Source organism: Macrobrachium rosenbergii, chromosome 14, assembly GCF_040412425.1.
Source record: "Macrobrachium rosenbergii isolate ZJJX-2024 chromosome 14, ASM4041242v1, whole genome shotgun sequence".
NCBI lineage: Eukaryota > Metazoa > Arthropoda > Malacostraca > Decapoda > Palaemonidae > Macrobrachium > Macrobrachium rosenbergii.
The window spans coordinates 27,901,906-27,922,463 of record NC_089754.1 but is presented as its reverse complement, the minus strand read 5'-3'; the positions used below and the strand labels follow the sequence as shown (position 1 = coordinate 27,922,463).

The window sequence follows — 20,558 nt, the reverse complement described above, 5'->3', positions numbered from 1 at the left end:
TGCCAGACGCCCTACTTTAATAGGAAAATATGGTTGAGACATGATATACCAAGGGGAGAGGGATCGTGGTCCCTCCAGACAGGCCTCATCTTGCTGCGCTAATTGAACTACTTACTCTTCCACTCTCTAAGTACTTGCCGAGAATTAGCCCTCGGTTTTCATTGTTTGCTTTTTTTCCTCTTTCTCTCTCTCTCTTCTCTCATTGTAACCCGATATGTGACTTTTCCTTTGCCATACAACTGCATCTCGAATAATATTTTTTCCTTCGCTTTACTTCTACTCTCCTTTTACTACCACTCATTTGTATTCCTTCTTCCAAACATGCCTTACTGACTGTATGGCCCTTATTTATATAATGTAATATACTTCCCAAGAACTCCATCCGCATTAGTCGAAACTAGAGACCATTTTTCATCCTCACTCTCCTAATAAGCTAATCTCATAACCTTCTCATCAATCTCGCTCATATTAATTACACATTTATAACATATCTACCTCTTCCTTTCCAACTCAAGCTTTTATCTGATTCTTACTTAAACCAGATTACGATTAGATATACCTCCAGCTACTCTCTTCACCATTTCATCTGTCAACCTGGTTTTCCACGTGCCGCGCGCTGACACATAATCTAAGAAACTTTTCTTTATCAGAATTTTATCTTCCCCGAGTATAATTACGAATATTCTTCTTTAGGGACCACGTATGTCCAAAAGTCCAGAATGTTTTGGCGCACATTCCCGCAAGACTTTCTCCAATCGCACTTACTCGAAGAACTCCATACCTACCAACTACGCAGTCTTGCTTCTTACCTGCTTTTGCATTTTGATCACCTAATTTTTTCATACTATTCGAACACAGCTAGGTACATATTTCAGACACTTCCCAAAATTCTCGCTTTTATTCTAGTTCTTTTCATTCTCTGGATGGTAAATACTCGTTATCAAAAAATTTTCCTGCCCCACACAATGCTGTCAATACCATCCCTGAGCAAATGAATTTATAATTCCCAAAAAAAAAAAAAAACATCGCCCAGTTTCCTGAGTGGCACGAGCGTCACCCCTATTGGCACTTCCTTGGGAAACAATGTTCAAATTGTACTCTCATCACTACCAAGGTAGCAGTCCTTGCTAAATGGACTGGCCTGACATAAATTGTTACTGCTGGTCTTCACAGACAAAGGCTCTTGTGACATTTAGGGGCATATAAACACGCGCTCGGACGCATACACACACACACATAAATAAATAAATAAATATTGTGAAATTACAAAATAGTATAACGGGAAAAAGGAACTGAGAATGGAAAGAATAAACGATGAAAGGGAAATAACAAAAACAGTAAATAACTCAAAAAAGTAAAGAAGATCAAGAAAAAGCTATTAAATGAGACTCATGTCTGTCGGCTCAACAAAAAAGGCATTAACACAATTTGAAAGTCTTAAGTTCCAACGATTCAGCTACATCTTTAGGACGATCATTGCACCATTATGTTACAGCAAGAATAAAATTGTAAAACTGTGTGGAATTGAACCTGGCAGAATAAAAAGTCATACAGACAAAATTAACTGCATATTTGGAGCTACGCGGTACATCATTTAGTCTCGGAAGCCCTGAATGCAAAGGGTGATCAGTTTTATTCCAGATATGAATACTATCAGCTGGTGTATTAGACATTTTATGGAATTCAAGGTTTTGTCCCACGATTGAGCTACTGAGGATAAAAATAAGGGACAATATTCACACTATTCACACCTTGGCAAAACAAAACACAAAACATTTCCTTAGAACAGACAAATCTCTGAAAAGCCCGAACATCGCATTTCGAAGAATTTCATCCATATGAGATGGCACCTGGATATTTCTGCCTATAAAAAACACAGAAATTGTGGAAACGTACTGATTTCTTAACCAAAGTAATACAATGCATAGGATAAGAGCACTGGTATTCGCACTGAGTACCAATGTGCAAACTATCATATTTGCTAAATAACAATTTGACTGGTAAATATAAAAATCCTGAATCACGTTTTATACTTCTTTAATTATTAATTGTACGAATCTGTCTTCATAAAACCGCAAATCAAGTTTTAAGGATGCAAATAATATCAGTTACTAACGGCAGAGGGAGATTATATAGGATGTAATGAGATTCTTTCATAAGGCGAGAAGAAATTGAAGAGATAAGCTTCTTAAAATACTTACGTAGTTGTTACGAAGATCAGGGTGCATATAGTCGATGCCTGAAAAATAAGAGAAAGCTATTCTTTATGATTTCCAGATTACACTGACTAGCCTAGAAATTTTTCCTGATATTTGTATGAGTGTTTTCTAATCAAGTTTAGAAAAAAAGGAAATTCCTTAGTGAACAAATCTGAGAGGGGAAAATAAACATCTGAATGCACTTAGGCAAAAGCAACGAACAAAGGAATATTTTCCTCAGAACGCACTTAGAGGATTAAAAGAACACTGTATTTCTCGGATGTTACGAATAATGTCAAAGTTTCGTACATTTTTTGACTGCCACCCCTGGCGCGTATATTTACGTTGTGGGACGAGAAACAGCACACAGGTAGAATATCAGGTTATGTCTCGAAATTGGATCGTAACCTGGTTTTGCAGTAGCAATCTCGTAATTCTGTTTTGGGCGTGTGGATAAACCCAGCCCACTCTCATTGGAAAAGGATGCGGAATTTGTTTCTTTGGCATAACACAGGGCTTTCAGCGTCTAATATTTTCCAGTTGACACATATACACATTCTCACACCGCCCTTAAGAACGGATAAATGGGAAGTGTTGAGCGTAAGGTGAACGTATCTATCTTGCAAATAATAACAATAATAAAAGCTACTAATACTTGCAACAGACCGTAAAATTCTGATGTGAACGGAGATAAGTCCCAGTGAGACCGTAACACACGTGCACAGATAATGAGCCAGTTATTTCAAAAATTGCCTCATATGTGTTTCCAAAACTTATCACGGCTCTGATAAGCCTTTTTTGTAAGACCATGAACCGGGTGATATTTCTGTGGTTTTCTTTGCACAAGATACGTCCAATTAAGCGATGAAAATAGCAACATTTGTTGCCTTGTTTTCGTTTGGAATCAACCCACGTTAAGAGAAATGGCTTGCTGGCGAAGAAAAGGTTACCCCTCAGAAACCCCGCTAGTCGACCGTTCAATACACTAAGATATAAAACCATAATTTATCGTTATTCATAAGTTTATACCTAAATATGTCGTAAACTCTTATGTGCACGCTAACCCTTCCTTGCGTCGAAGGCGCTGTCGCCCAGGGACTAGATCATTTATGCAATATAGCAAACCGTACCGGAGTGATAAAAAATCGAACTAAAGTTCGGAAAGACTTAAAGAACTTACCGTCGTCCATGATTGCAGTGGTAACATTGCGACCGGTAAATCCTTGAGCCCAAGCGGCTTCCACGTTCAGATCTAATTTCGGCTTCCCACCATTCTGGCCTGTGTTTTTCTGCAAAGGGGAGGAATCGGTAGCTAATAGGCAAAATCATGCAAGAAAAAAAAATATATATATGCGTATACAGTACATAAATATAAATAAACACACACACACACACACACACATATATATATATATATATATATATATATATATATATATATATATATATATATATATATATATATATATATATATATATATATATATATATATATATATATATATATATATATATATATATATATATATATATATATATGAATGTCTTTTACTGTAATACCACAGTGTAATATGAATATAAGAAGGTCCATAAAACACTATTTGAATGTTGCAACCATATATTTCAGCGCTTCCTTCTGTGCCCCTGTTCACTGGTAAAATATTTTACCAGTGAACAGGGGCACAGAAGGAAGTGCTAAAATATATGGTTGCAAACGTTCAACTAGTGTTTTATGGGCCTTCTTATATTCATATATATATATATATATATATATATATATATATATATATATATATATATATATATATATATATATATATATATATATGTATATGTGTGTATATATATATATATATGTATATATATATACACACACACACACACACACACACACACACACACACATATATATATATATATATATATATATATATATATATATATATATATATATATATATATATATATATATATATATATATATATATATATATATATATATATATATATATATATATATATATTCATCTTTTCATGAAATGAGAGCAAATCTGTAAGGTATTAACAAAAGACTGTCAGCTTTTCATTTACTAGGTTTAAAAGTTGAATGGAAAATCCTTCTTCGCCGTTTATGAAGCATACATTTCCCAAGCTTGTTCATACCTGCTTTGTAAAGGTTAATGCATACAATGAAACGAGAGCTGAATAAGAGAGCAAACTGACGTCGAAGGAATCCTCTCTCTAAGAATTGGATTTAATTCGAACACAAAGCAATCTTTACTCTAAATTCACGTTAGATTTGGCTGTTTTAATATGGCTGATGGCAACTGTCACTTGTGAATATTTACCCTTAATTAAACTCTTACAATCCATATTTTGACTTGGGTTCCAAATTCTGTATAAAATCACAAATATTCAAGTCGACAATGGTTGTGTCGAGATATAGAGCTCAATAACGCTGTAATGAACGTCTCTGAGATAATTTTATTCGTAGTCACAGTCCAAGGCAAGCCAAGCTCAGTATTCAGATAAATGTGTCATTAAATTGCTTCTGAATTTCAGGGAAAAACAGTTTTAAACGAGACATTATATTTCTGTTGTGTGAGCTTCATCGTTAACGTTTGAAATCACAGGGTGGTTAGCAAACAATGTGCAAAAATCAGAGCCCATCCACCTCAACCTTAGTCTGTTATTATACAGGACCGTATAATTGTAAGAGGACTGTTTTATCTATATATGTATGTATGAATAAACTTTACAGTATGCTCAAATTCCCAAATATGTGAGATGAAATGAAACGCGAATACGTAAACAATTAGTGTACATTTGTGAGGAGAATGATGACGTGTTAAACAATTAAACATAAAATTACTTTAATACAGTATGAAGCCGTTTGTTTGTTCACCAGACAATAGAGCACGTGCGCACACATAGTGTTCAATATAAGACCGAAATAGGTTCGGGGCTATATTGCAGCCCTGACGTCTTTTTCCGCTCTCATTTGACAACGTTTCTCGCCGTTTTCAGTTACTTACTATAAAGATACACTGACCCTCAAAGCAAGCAACAACATTTTTCAGTCATTTTTACTGGGTTACAAAATTCAGGATACACTGAATACGCTATTCGTAACGTCAGCCAGGGTGACTCATTTAAATCCACTTAACAGAATTAGATTTTAAACAGGCATATTTAATTCATCTCTGGAGAAGACAAAATAATTTTTTGGTAGAAATTTAAAAAAATGTCTCGTTCACTGATTCATTTATTTTTCAAACGTGCCCCACCCCACACGCTCATATATATATGTATGTATATATACGTATAAATATATAATATATAATATATAATATATATATTTATATATATATATATAAATATATATATTATATATAATATATTTATACGTATATATACACAAAAAGCACGTTAAAACGAAGAAGATATATATATATATATATATATATATATATATATATATATATATATATATATATATATATATATACAGACCACACACACACAAATATATATATATATATATATATATATGCATACATAGGATTTAAGGGCAAATGGTATAATGCGAAGTGAATAAACGAACACTGTAACCTTCGTATACTTACCAGGTACCATTGGTAAGGAAAGAAAGGATCCGTTGGATCTTGGTGGCTTTGAATGGTCTGAAGTGGTACAAGATTTTCGACTTTGAGAAGCTTGAAGCCTCTCTTCACCCGTTTGAAGCCGACTTGCTGGTATGCAGAATGGATCTGTGAACAGAAAAATACAGACTCGTTAAACAGAGAGGAGTAGTTAAGAATTGGTTTGTTTCCGTTGCGCCTCTACATCTCAAGGTGGAAGTCTTCTGCTGTTATCATTTTTAGGCGTTTCTTTTTCTCCTTGTTCGATGGGTGTAATCTGAAGTCATGCAATTTTAAAGGTATATATTTATTTGATTTTGTACTTTCGTTACAAAACAGAGAAATAACTGTTGTGGTTTTTCTTCAACTATATAATAAGCCTACCGTAGATACCATAACTCGTTAATAGTAGGACACTTAAGGACAGTAAAAAGTAACGTTAACAAAGACAATTACTTAATCGCAGTCTTAGCTTTTAGTTTTCTGTAAAAGAAAACTATTGTGCCGGCTTTGTCTGTCCGTCCGCACTTTAGTCTGTCAGCCCTCAGATCTTAAAAACTATTGAGGCTAGAGAGCTGCAAATTGGTATGTTGATCATCCACCCTCCAATCATCAAACATATCAAATTGCAGCCCTCTTGCCTCAGAAGTTTTTATTTTATTTAAGGTTAAAGTTAGCCATAATCGGGCTTCTGGCAACGATATAGGATAGGCCACCACCGGGCTGTGATTAAAGTTTCATGGGCCGCGTCTCATACAGTACAGTATTATACCGAGACCACCGAAAGATAGATCTGTTTTCGGAGGCCTTGATTATACGCTGTAGCGGTTGTACAGAGAACTCGATTACACCGAAGAAACTTCGGCGCATTTTTTACTTGTTTAGTTATTGTCTTCCATCTACAATTAGTTATTCACACACCAATGTAACCACTGTGAATCTCAACAGACACGTGATATGCTTTACAAAGACGGACAGCAACTGACCGTCTTGAATGGGGTCAGAATTCACGCAAAATGATCGTAATAAAATGCCTGTTAATTTGCAGTCATTTTCTTGTTTATACAACGACTTTCACAGCAACTACGGCCAAACCCTCAGTCTGTTGTCATCTAAGATATGGATATCGTTGTCTCCTACAATTACTTCTATACGGAAATTTCTCATAATCTATTCAGAAGATGAACTAAAAATGAAAAGCAAAAACTCTAGGACTAGTTCTGTATTTTTCTCATTGCTTTTTTCTACCCGGATATATTTACACGTTTCTCTTTCGCTTTATTAAGATAATATTCTACCTCGCTATATTGAGACTGCTTTTCTCTAACTCGGTATTCTAATACAGATTTACACTAAAACCCGCCAAAAAAAGAAGTAAAAAAGTAAAAAAATACTTGCGATGCTATAATGATGTCAGTCAGCATTACCTACTAATTTACTATATAAATTTAGACAAATTGCTGGGAACATTACTTTGCTGCACTAACGACTAAAAAGGACGGTGCAGGAAGATCCCCCCCCCCAAAGTTTTGGTGTTCTTTGTCTCATTATGAAAAGTACGCAGAATTTATGAACTGTCATTTTCTTCTCATCTTTTTTTTTCCCGTGCACAATTAACAGGAGCGGGACTCCGAGTTGCTCCAGATTCATTTTAAGTAATGTTTTGTCCTATTTACCTCTATGACGTGAAACCTTATGCTTTCTTCCCGTTACTTTCTTAGTATTTCAGTTCTAAAGGAGAGGAAGTCTTAATTGCTACTATATTATTTATTTGAAAGTGGGCGAGTTTGTCTAGATACTCATCCAGTCTCATTCCTCTTGAAATGAACAAGAGAAACCTTTCAGGAAATTCTGCCGGCATATCAGTAGGTAGACGTGTTTTCAAGGATTCTAAAAATTTAAGAAAAATCAACATATAAAAGACACGTCTTTAGGTAATCGTAGCTGATGAAACTCTGCAAAGTTCCTGAAATAGTAATCTTAAAAATGCTTATCATTTTTTTATATGCTTATATTTGACCTTGCATATGTCTGTTAGCAGGTATGGGTAGCTCGCAGGGTGTTGGCTAACAATTAATTTCGTTTCGCTGAGTCTACAGTATTCATGAAATATCACTCAAGTGGGACAAAGTGTATCTACCCTGAAGGGGGAATATTCTAGACTGATGCAGCCAAGTCCCTTACGTCCGGAACTGGTTCAGAATTTTAGGACGTGGTCTGGTTCCTCGGTTGGTAATCAATACGACACACCATATGATAGTCACAGATTTTCTTGTCAAACTCGATCGCCTTACGCATATTCGTGGCCACCTTTCCAATTATCCCCTCCAACTAAACTAATCACAGGTATGCAAAACACACATTTATATATATATATATATATATATATATATATATATATATATATATATATATATATATATATAATTACATACAGTTTCCATTTATCTTAAAGATCACATAACTGAAACGTAACCAGCCCTGAAAATTCCATACACGTGGCTGCCATCTAATCGATTGATATGAGTGGCCTTTAATTTAGGTCTCACCTTTTCCCGATGCTGATCTAACCAGCTTAGCGAGATCTCTACCACTTGATTAATGTTCATGAGTAAAAAGCTTCCCTATTAGATACAGATAAGATACAGGGTATACGTAAAAACATTCATGGTGACATACCGAAAAAAAGAGAAACGTTTCAACTTGTTTCTCATTAAATTTTTCAATTACTTTTCTCTTTATATTTTCCTTTTATCTCATATGCTTTTATTTATTCTTTTCCCCTCATATATTTCATCATATTTACATCCGCGCATAAAGAACAACATTCCTATCTTCAGCTGATAAGTGAAATTTTACGGAAGATATTTTGGCCTACGTATATTGCATGTTGCAAAGAGTGCTGCGCATTGCGAGGCGAACCACTTTCAAATACAATAAGTAAGCCCCATTTCCGGGTATTCATATTTTCATGTCTTTTAGTTTCAATTGGCTCTATTACTAGCGTTCCGTCTTCATCCTTCCAAACTTGCTTTTGAATTTTCTTCATAGTCGACTTTTTTTTCGGGACTCCTCACTCCTGTCTACAAAATTGTTTTTTGGCTTTGATCAAAAAACTTTTTTCAATTAAAGTCCAAAGAAACATTCCCAAGTTTCATTATCAAGAGAATCCTAAAAAAAAAAATACTTGATTCGGCAATACTTTCAGCTGAAGGCAATCTGAGATAATTACAGAATAAACTTAAATTAAAGTAAGGGAGATTTCACTGGTATTTGCCATAAAACCGAAAGATACGAGAAGATAAAATAGATAAAGTAGCAGTGAGGGTAAGAAACGTAAATTGGCCTTAAACAAGATGTTAAAATCTTCAAAACACTAATCATGATTATAAAATAAAATATCACTGTTTTTAAGAATCAAATTTTTACAGTAGCACCGAATTCTATTTATGCACTTGTTCTCCTTATTAAAATCTTCAAAAAGACTGACCATGATTATAAATAGATCTCATTATAATTAAGTTTTAATTTTACAACAACACTGAATTCTATGTATGCATTTGTTTCCTTCATTTCCTAACTTCTCCTCCCCAGGCTTCCCTGAGGCTTTACATTCCCCCTCATTACTCTTTTTCTTTTCGAACTGCGGTTTGACAAGGAAATCTAATTGCTCGTCCCATCACCCCCGCCCCCAGCCGAAAAAGTATCCTATCTGAGCGCAGATTCCTAATTTATTCCTCTGCAATTTACAAGGAACGATGGAAAAGACGTTTCGGATTAGCCTAAAAGAAGAAAAGTTAAAAGAACAAAGCTAGTCGGTTTCATGGGAGTGAAATTGATTTGCCAGTGGATATAATTTACCAATTCATTATGAACTGGCCGATTAGTCGTAATATTATATTGCCTTCGTGATGGAATTCTTGTACACACACACACACACACACACACACACACACACACATATATATATATATATATATATATATATATATATATATATATATATATATGTATGTATATGTGTGTGTGTGTGTGTGTGTGTGTGTGTGTGTGTGTGTGTATAGTTGCAGATTAATGCATATGGGCAAACTTTTTTTACGAGGATTTGTGTCTCCTGTGTTAAATGAAAGTCTAGGTCAAGATCAAGGTCACACTAATGAAGACTGTAGGACAAGGTTAAATTTTAGGTCACATTTTGAAGCCCAAGATAGGCATAATCCACAAATGAGTGAGGCCAAGGTCAAGGCTAGTGTCACACTCACAAGTCAAAGATCAACAAGAAATTTAACACTGGCCATAACATTTGAATTTTATAAGAAAAAACTTCATATTTGGCATACATAATCCACCAATGAAGCTGATGGGCTGAGTGAGGCTGAGGTCAAGGTCAATGTCATACTATGGGTAAATTGTCAAATTTGAATTCGATTTTAGCAAAAAGTTGTTGAGCATACAAGATTTGTAGAATGAGTTCAAGGTCATACTGAGAGGTCAAATGTTAAATGGGAAGTTAACTTTGACCATAACTTTTACATCCTACCAAAGACCTCATATCCACTAATGACGTCGATGTGGACTTTGGACTCTGAATAAAGGTTAAAGTCAAAGTCATACTTAAGTTGTAAAAGGTTAGAGAGGAACTTGACTTTTGCTTCAACAATTCACGGAATTTATAAGTACTATCCAGCCAGGCAGCATGAACATTCTGCTTACACACACACACACACACATGCACACACGCACACATATACACACACGTACATCAGCCGAAGCCGAAGGAAAAGCTTTTCACACGCATATTTTTGTGACTTTTAAATATATATATATATATATATATATATATATATATATATATATATATATATATATACTGTATTTATGTGTGTACTTGTAAGTATTTTTTTGTGAAAACATAGATGCACATCATTTAGTAAACATTCAGGCTGCTAGTACATTACAGGACAATAACATCCTTCTCAATCCCATCGTTCAAAATGACAAGCAAGATGAACGGATGTTATCCTAAAGTAATGATAAAGAGCCACGTGTCTAAGCGCTGGAGAGAGAGAGAGAGAGAGAGAGAGGAGTTTCGCCTGGATCCTAACTTCCTGTCCATTTCCCTTCTGGATCCTTTATGCGGCCCTCAGTGCCCTTTGGAATACTTAAGATGCCGACCAGGCCTTTGTTTTTCCCGTGCATTCGAAGTCCCTTTTTTCAGAGGAATATACGACTTCGAAAACTTAGTTTTTATTACCTCTAGTCACGTTCTTTTATACCGCGTCCATTTCTCCCCACGCGTAAACAGACGTTTTAAGATGATCTTGTAAGTTTCTTTACGTTTCATGTAAATACTAACGCCATAAGCAAACAACTGTAATAGTCTTCTCTCGCGGAAAAATAGACAGCACGGAAAGGGACGAATTTCATAAGCAACAGGAAAATTTTAAAATATTTTTACACAAATATCAAGTCATGTTTTCCCTTTCTATTTTGCAGTTTTCTGTTTCGCGGCGGAAACATCTTCTGGACCTCTTGCTTTATTCAGTTTATTTCAAGTATCACTAAATATCAAACATTTTTGTATTCAGAAAGAATGTATTGCGTAAATTAGCAAGAGAAAACAATAATGGAATTCTACAGTAGATGACGACGAATGAACAACTTCAGCAGGGAACTGCACTGTCGACAAATCCAGAGTTCCCCTTGCAGTGACAGAATTCCAAAGTAGCTATTAGTAGTAAAACTGAGTAGGTAAGGGAACAGACATTGCAGTTAGTATGACTGAACTATTTGCAACTGCATATGCACTCTTTGCTGTGCAATTGTAATTGCATGAGACGACAAAGTAATGTCAACCGGTGCAATTACACTAGCTACTACTGCCATTACGCTAAAAGCTACTGAAACTAGGCTCAATCGATGTCTGAGGAGTGTTCATAAAGTAACTGAATCTAAACTCGAAAAATCCCGATATCTAAATGTTTTGCAAAATACCCAGATAGCTACATGAAAAGAACATGACTACTGTGCATAACAAGTGCTTTTTATAGCTTTAGTTTCATTGTGAATACTTGGAATCATCGTTTGTGTTTGCTTAACTTATATAATACAATTATTAAGTTTTCTGAACAAAACAAACATTCGCACGGAAAAATAAGTTCTCTACGTGGTCTTCGTCTCTCCGAAACTTGATGGATATTACTGTGACTTTTTTGCATACCCTAACACAATCGTACATTTCACTGTTGTATCAATTTTCACCTTAGCTCTCACTGAGACAACAATCCCACTGGCACCTTACTGCATCTCAAAGAGAGAACTAAAATTTCCATCTTTGGTTGCTTAATTTCTCACCCAACTGTATACCCGAGTGTGAGTATTTAACCGTTTCCACAATGCACGATCTCTAGGGTGCAAAGACAGTATTTTCCCCCCAAGGGCGTTAGCCTTTAAAAGACCATATTGATCTAAAGGATCTATGTGCCTCAGTCACCAGATCTGTATACCATAAAGATCACACTAGCTTCTTCATAGCTCGATTTCATAATACTTTAGGCTACGCTTTCCACTGAAAGCCTTGAATCCGAAAAAGGAAATAAACAGAGAACCTCTCATTTCCAGGAGGGATTAAAACCCACACTGGGTTGAGAAAATGAGGTCACCTGGGAAGAATTTCTTTATTCATTTCCTCTCTGGGTGACTTATAGAAACGAATTTCTTTTTTCATTAACTTCCCAAGAATAGAAAGGTTTATCATTAACTGGTTGCAGTGGAAACTCACAGGCTGGGCATTTCTCACGGTTAATCCCATGAAATCAAGACATGTATAATGCAACAAACGAGAGTTCCACGAATCCTCTCCGACCAGGTGTCTCTGTTTGTCTGTCTGTGAATACCTAACCTTACGCAAACAAACGAACGTCGCTTTGTTGTTACCTGCAAGAGAAGAACTGGAGGCAAGAAAATAAAAGAATAAATAAAAAAAACCCAGTCCGCTTTCTTATACGACCTTTCAAAGGAATGTTTTTAAACGCTGGTTTTGTTTTCTGCTGTGTAAGAATCCTTTTTATTCACTTTATTATCCAAGCTCCCTCGCAGCATTCGAGCAAACAAGCGAAAAAAAGGAAAGAATTTTCAGGGGCTGAGAAAAGTGAAATGCTCCAAAGGATCTTTCCAACGGCCATTAATCTGAGAGGAAAATCTCCCCCAACGGTGGGTGAAAAGTAGAGAGAGAGAGAGAGAGAGAGAGAGAGAGAGAGAGAGAGAAGGGTTGGGGAGCGAGTGTCGAGGATCCCGCCAGTGACAAAAATGGATCGTTAATGCCTTTCGATTCTGCCCTTCATCCGGTTTTTCAAACGGGAACCAAGAAAGCGCATGAATCGCACTTGGGAGGAAAGAGAGAGAGTAACCAAACACAAGTGCTCAACTACTGTAAAGTGCAAGGTATGAAGAGAGGGATGGGAATCATTATCAATGTGACGAGGTTGTACTAAACAAGAAACTGAGCAAATTGAAAAACTCTGCAAGTTAACTTCCATATACATTCTTTAAAAACTGGGTTTATTATGTTATATTTGTATTTTGCTAAAATGTTTTCAATTCACCAGAGTAGTTATCGCCACACTTTGTAACTGTTAAAATGCGGGGTTTAAAAAAAACATTTCCTTCAACGAGAATAAAGACTGTTTAAGAAACAAACATCATTTAACATTCATCTGTTTCCCGGGCACATCACAACAACTTTCTGAAACTGCAGAAAACGTATTTCTGCCTTGCAACTAGAAGGTGAACAAGCCACAGTACATGTTTTAACCTAGACTGAAATCAAATCATTCACCCAATCCTTATGCACGACCAAAAAGCGACTGGTTTTTGTTCGGCTGGAAGCAGCTTGGACTTATATATTTTGAGAAGTGACTAGAAGAGTTAATATTTAAGCCTTGAAGTGGTAATAACTTAAACACTGTGACAGGACGGTCGGAAGGGACCTATTCCAGTTCCCGTAAACTGTATCTGAATTCGACAGGTAATTGTATGGTAGGGGGAGGGAATATATAAAAAAAGTAAATGGTTCGAAGAGAAGGAGAAAGGTTTAGTGAAGGAAAACAAAAGATTTTCTGAAGTGCAATTAAACGTAGTTTTCCACACAGCGAAAAATAAACTGTTACAGCGTCTGTAGCATTTTGTTTGTTACAAAAAGAAAATATACTTGCTACACCAGTTATTCTCACCATATTAACATGGTGTTACGCTAATTTTGCTTTGTAGGCTAATATTTATAAAGTATCTACTGGTCAAACTCACCAAGATACATTTTGTCATTGAGAGAAGACAATAAAAACCTCTCCTAATTTATGAATATGCATTCAATATGAAAACGTCGCTTGCCTTTTACAAGCAAACAAAATGCCTGACTGAAGAACTTAGTCGCAATAGCCTAGCTTACTCAAACTGCACATTTAAGGCCAAGCAACTATTAAGTTAATATGATAACCCAACGTTTTAATGTAGTCATGAACTGTACTAGCATAACACGCAAACTACAAGGTTTATGATAATACACATTACTGCACGATATGAATAAAGACAAGTAAATAAAAAAAAATAGAATATACTATTATGACACCATAACCAGCTAATATCAAGAGAATGCATGAGCTGAGCTAGATTTAAGTCCGTCTTGTAGCATGATGTATTACAGAGTCGTAGTCGGAACCTCACGTGTGTGGGATGGAATGAGAGGGTGGTAGTCACAAGCGCGTCCAAGAAGTATGAGACAGTCCAGAAGTTAATGGGTCATCGTGGAAATTTCATTTATATATGTATATGCATATGTCGTATACATATATATATATATATATATATATATGTACACATATATATTATATACAGTATATAAACATATATACAGTATATATGTATGCATATATATACTATATATATATATATATATATATATATATATATATATATATATAATCATATTAATATATATATAATATATATAATATATAATATTATATATATATATATATATATATATATATATATATATATATATATATATATATATATAATCATATTCATATATATATAATATATATAGATATTATAATAATATATATATATATATATATATATATATATATATATATATATATATATATATATATATATAAACATAAATTTGATGATGAATAATACTGCCAAAGTTAGACAGAACATCACGTCAGGCAATCTTTCGAGGTGACCCCTTCCACTTCAGGATCACTCAGTCCTGCCTCTCTCCCTCTTCTCCCCATTCAACAAATCTGCAAAATATTCACTCCGCTGACCCCGGAGTGCACTCTGGGCTGAGTATTTCTCCGTCTGCAGCTTTAAATCTGAGATCCATTCCGCATTAACCTTCCCTGTAGAACGAATTTCCTTTTTTTTCCCTCGCCTTTCTCTCGAACTTCTTCACCATCCTCCTACCTCCCTGTTCACGATCTCACCTTATGTCTTGCAATTACGCCTCAAATGGCGGCTCTTTTTCTCTCAAAAACCTCTTGTTTTCTCATCCCGCCCTGCACTGTTTTTGTTCCCTCCTCCGACCCTGTTAAAACCACACACGCTCATTGCTATATCTATTGACCATCCCAGAATTTCACACTTTCTTCTGATATTCCTTTGGCGTCTGCATCTTTAACCCTAGCTCTGTATATACATGCATACATACATACATATCAGTGTACAGATATATAGACATGTATACACATATATACACGTGTATATATGTATATATATATATATTAATATATATTTATGCTGTATATATATACACGCATATACGCATGTGCGTAAAACTTACACGACCACGTGGTTTAAATGCGAAATACCATATCTTGTGAGTATCTTACACATTTCTATGTTACTAAAAATATGTATGTACAAGAAAACAGGTCAGTTTTTCATAATATCTGAGATAAAAATCATGATATTAATTGAACAGGCACTATAAAATTACCCACTCTAATAACACGTTCAGAATAAGTATAATCGAGTCTAGTTTTCTGAAAGGAAACTTCAGCAAGAATATAAATATCAAGCGAGGAATATACAGTGTAACCTTGATCGATAACTTAAACAAAAATATGCAAAAAAATGCAGATATTTAGGAATGTAGTTAAGTCAGGTCCAAAAGACTCGTTGCTTGGAGAAAACAAGATATATGGATAGCAAAAACAGTTCCACCTCCTCGCAGGTGTCAACGGTCTTTCATTTTTATTGTGTCTAGTTATATACTATACAGAATGTGTCATATATATATATATATATATATATATATATATATATATATATATATATATATATATATATATATATATATATATATATATATATGTATATTGTAATTGTAATTTCCACAATGCCCTCTTAACTTCTCGAATTCTTCGCGCTTTTTGGATACGCTTGTCACTACAAAGCCTTTGGATCTAAGTGCAAGAAATATGTCCGGAAGCGGGAAACGAACCCGCGTCACCATAATCACAACAAGATCACGTGGTCAGGTCGACAACGTGACCTCGTCGTGATTATGGTGATGCGGGTTCGTTTTCCGTTACCGGACATCATAATTTCTTCATACTTCTTGTACTTGGATCCAAGGGCTTTGTAGTGACAAGCGTATCCAAAAAGCGCGAAGAATTCAAGAAGTTAAGAGGGCATTGTTGCTACTACAATTACATTCATACATACATACACACACACACACATATATATATATATATATATATATATATATATATATATATATATATATATATATATATATATATATATATATATATAAATATTACTAAAGGACCTCATTCAAACTGGATGGCATCTAAAGGAGTATTTATTCAAAAAAGTTACAAGTTTCTTGGATAATGTGGGCTGTTTGTCCAAGAAAGCTTGTAACTTTTTCTGAATAGATACCATCCAGTTTGAATGAGGACCTTTAGTAATTCTACTAATGCACAGAACAATTGTGCATGTGATAAAGTTAATATATAATATGATAAATATATATATATATATATATATATATATATATATATAATATAATTATTGTAAATATAATGAATTATTGTCGAATGTGACTTTTTATATTCACAAACATTAAGTTGCAAAGGTCTTTTAATATCAACTTCTCTCGACCTCGGAATAAACACCAAAAGGGGATTTATAAGTGATAAGCGATCCGTCACCAGGGGGCGGGGCTCGAACCACTGAAGCCATTCGGTAATATATATATATATATATATATATATATATATATATATATATATATATATATATATATATATATATATATATATATACTGTATATATTATATATATGTGTGTATATATATCTGGTAGTCTTTCTATTATTTTCAATTCCTAATCGACATGCGTCACCCACAGCTTTATGACAACATCTTTACAATTTCCAACACTTCTTATCTTTAGAGCTGAAGCTATCAAAGAATAAAGAAAAACTGCCGCTAATTGCTTCATTAGTTATTTTTAAATCGACAGCTGTTTTTGCCATCAACCCACGGATTTCTTCTAGGCTACACGAGACCTACAAAGGAAAAGGCTCTTACGGCCCAAAAATATTAATTAAAAACAAGTCTCAATTTCACAGCTCAGAAACTGTGAAAGTAACGAATTTCAGAGGCCAGGATATTTCTCCATGAATCCTCCCGCTAGAGAGAGTCCCTCTTGCCAACTACCACTTTTTGCCTAGTGCAGATCATAACGAGAGGCCTTCACGCCTCCTCAGAATTTAAATTCACAAACTACGCTGGTTCCAGATCCTTTAGATCCTCTAATGGCGGTAATGTTTTATCACACGGGCGGCTATCAGTACCCAAAGCAGTTCGTATCGAGAGGCTTTCGCGCCTCCTCCGAATTCAAATCAGTTAACAACGATGGTCCTAGTTTTATTGAATTTTCTATGGATTACGATATTTCTCAACAGCATTTAATATACATACACATACACACACACGTGTGTGTGCGTACTGTATATATTGGATTTCTTTAACATGGGTTCGATAAAAAAAATTAATATCATGTACATGAATAAATAGTTTTAGAATTGATTGATGTGTAAATGGCCAATTCGCTCTTTTCTGTATTAAAAATGTTTGTTACCGTCCCAGATAAAGGAGACCGCATGGTTAATTAATCTCTTTGCTATATGATAGTAACTGTTGAAAATCACATGTCATTAATTATTAATAAACCCCTTGAAATCATTTCTGCTAAGAGCTCTAAAATCCTTCTCGCGAATATCATCTATTATACTGTAGAAGTTAATAAGTGAATGGTTCCAGTAATAGGTTAATGTCTAGACTTTGAATGATCCACTACCCAAATATATATTCCTCAATTCTAATTAAATATTCAAAAGAGCACGTAAACGAATATTCATTTATTGCATATTAGTCAATAAAGGGGATAAAAAAAAGACTGCCGTTTTGCAACAATAAGTATCATCGAAGCATGAAAGTACTATTCTCAAAAGGATATTAGGCTTACGCGTCTTGCGCAATTCCTACATAAAGCCTGGATTAGTACCTGGAGCGAAAAAATGTCCGTATTCGTCCTATTTTTATGATTCTCATTCAAAGGTTTTCTCAGAAATTCATTAACTTTGTCTCTATGAATAAATTATGCTCCAGTGGGTCAGGGGTTATTCTTTCATTCAGTTTTTCTAAATTGTCTTTTATTCAAAATATTAACTCCTCGTTCTTTTTCTGGTTTATATATAATAAAGGATGACAGACATCTTAAAACCTGCTTGTTTCCATGTGGAATTAATTAAGAGAGTGGCTGTAGCGACCGCTTCCCATAAAATATTTTGATTCTCTATCAATTTGGATGTAAGGACAACACACATATACAGCCCACATGCTATTCTTTCTCTCTGTTTCGTTGTCCCACGCCAGTCTCCAGCCATAATGATGCCATAGAAAAGGAACTCCGCGGGTGACCATTTTTCTTCACCGCCAATGAGCTATGAAACAATTTGCCCTCTTTGTTACGAAAATATCCTGCGTCTGATGGTAAATGACCCATTCACTGTCCTATTTTTATCCTATTTTTACATCATCGCTATCAGTCACCTTTTATTCACATTCTCCCCTTGTCAGCTATATATAGCACCTACCTATCTGTCCATCTATCATTGTTTTTGGAAATTCACACAAGTGTTCCCAAACAGCAACCCTTTCCCAAGCTGCTAGTTCTTAAACCTCCTTTTACCAATTCCTAAATTGCGTTTCTGTAAGTAGATTTTTCACTACCCATCTACTAACAGTCGTCTTTGCTGGACGTACAAAGGCAGAAGATGCATTCCTTCTGGAATTTAGAGTTTTATAAAAGCGAAGGATGTCTTAATAATAAATATATATCTTAGTTTAACCAGACCACTGATCTGATTAACAGCTCTCCTAGGGCTGGCCCGAAGGATTAGATTTATTTTTACGTGGCTAAGAACCAATTGGTTACCTAGCAACGGGACCTACAGCTTATTGTGGAATCCGAACCACATTATAGCGAGAAATGAATTTCTATCACCAGAAACAAATTCCTCTTGTTCTTCACTGGCCGGTCGGAGATTCGAACTCGCGACCAACAGAGTGGTAGCTGAGAATGAATGTTATTCTAATTCTAAGACGGAGGGAAACCTTCCACCTATGCTATACCTCCCCAGTGTAGTCTCAATGGTGGTTGCTTTACAAACGGTGAACCGTCACGAAGAAATATGGCTCGGTGTTGACAATTCCTTGACTCGATCTCCTGTTTCCAATACTTCCACGACCTGGTATGAGACCACACCTCCAAAGGTCTCACTTATACAAAAGAAATCCGATAACCAGCTATGTATGCAATTATCGCGCATCTTCCGCTACCTTCCACAATAGAATTGTTTTCATCGATGCCGTGGGTGAATTATTCAGTCAAGCACCTGTCATGCTATTGATTGGCTAGCTGTCAGGCCATAATTAACGTTTATTCCTTTGGAAAGAATGCAGATAGGTCATCAGAACGCCTCCAATCCAAAACTTTGAAATAGTAAGGATAAATATCGTTATTGATTTGCACACATGCTGTTACAGACCAAACTTGAACCTTGATATTATTTTTTGTAACTTGACGTGGAATGTGACCATAGCTTTAAATTAAAATTAAGGGTTAATGATTTAATCCACGTAAAAATCAATAACCAACACTGTGACAGTCTACAGTAATCAACAGATAAGAATGAGAGCAGTTAATGTCTGGGTCTAGTCCACACTGATTTGATCTTAAACAATGCCAAGATATTAGTATCATGTTTAATAGGCACATCACTTGAGCTGTGTTCTAGGTTCGTAATTTTTAATCTTTTTAAAAGGAAATCATAGTCAAGACCCAATATTCATGGGAATCGAAATATTAGGACTTATCCAATTCCATAATGGTGCTATTTTCGCCGCCTATCCCCGGTTTACAAGCCAAGTGTATTGCTACTTAAGAAAGTAATAGTTTCCAGACATTTTATTTACAATTTCGCGTTTACCATTTTTCCAGTAAAAGGTGCTTGTAGCGTAGTCGTCAAAGAGCAATTTCATTTTACAGTATAACTCGCAAGTCGCAGTATTGACGGTACTAAAGTCTCTGCAACGTACCTTCGACCCTGGCTGTGTTGCTTTATGTTCAG

At 35.1% G+C, this 20,558-nt stretch overlaps 1 protein-coding gene across 2 annotated transcripts in view; it reads right to left on the bottom strand.

The window, feature by feature from the left end:
• Window positions 1-20,558, bottom strand: part of amon (amontillado) — a 273,648-nt gene that overhangs the window by 19,146 nt on the left and 233,944 nt on the right. For both annotated transcript variants that reach the window (XM_067116245.1, XM_067116246.1), the window contains exons 3-5: window positions 5,825-5,968; window positions 3,379-3,487; window positions 2,202-2,239 (exon numbers count right to left, since the gene is read on the bottom strand). In XM_067116245.1, coding sequence (XP_066972346.1) covers window positions 2,202-2,239; window positions 3,379-3,487; window positions 5,825-5,968 — 291 coding nt within the window. The remainder of the gene's footprint in view (window positions 1-2,201; window positions 2,240-3,378; window positions 3,488-5,824; window positions 5,969-20,558) is intronic.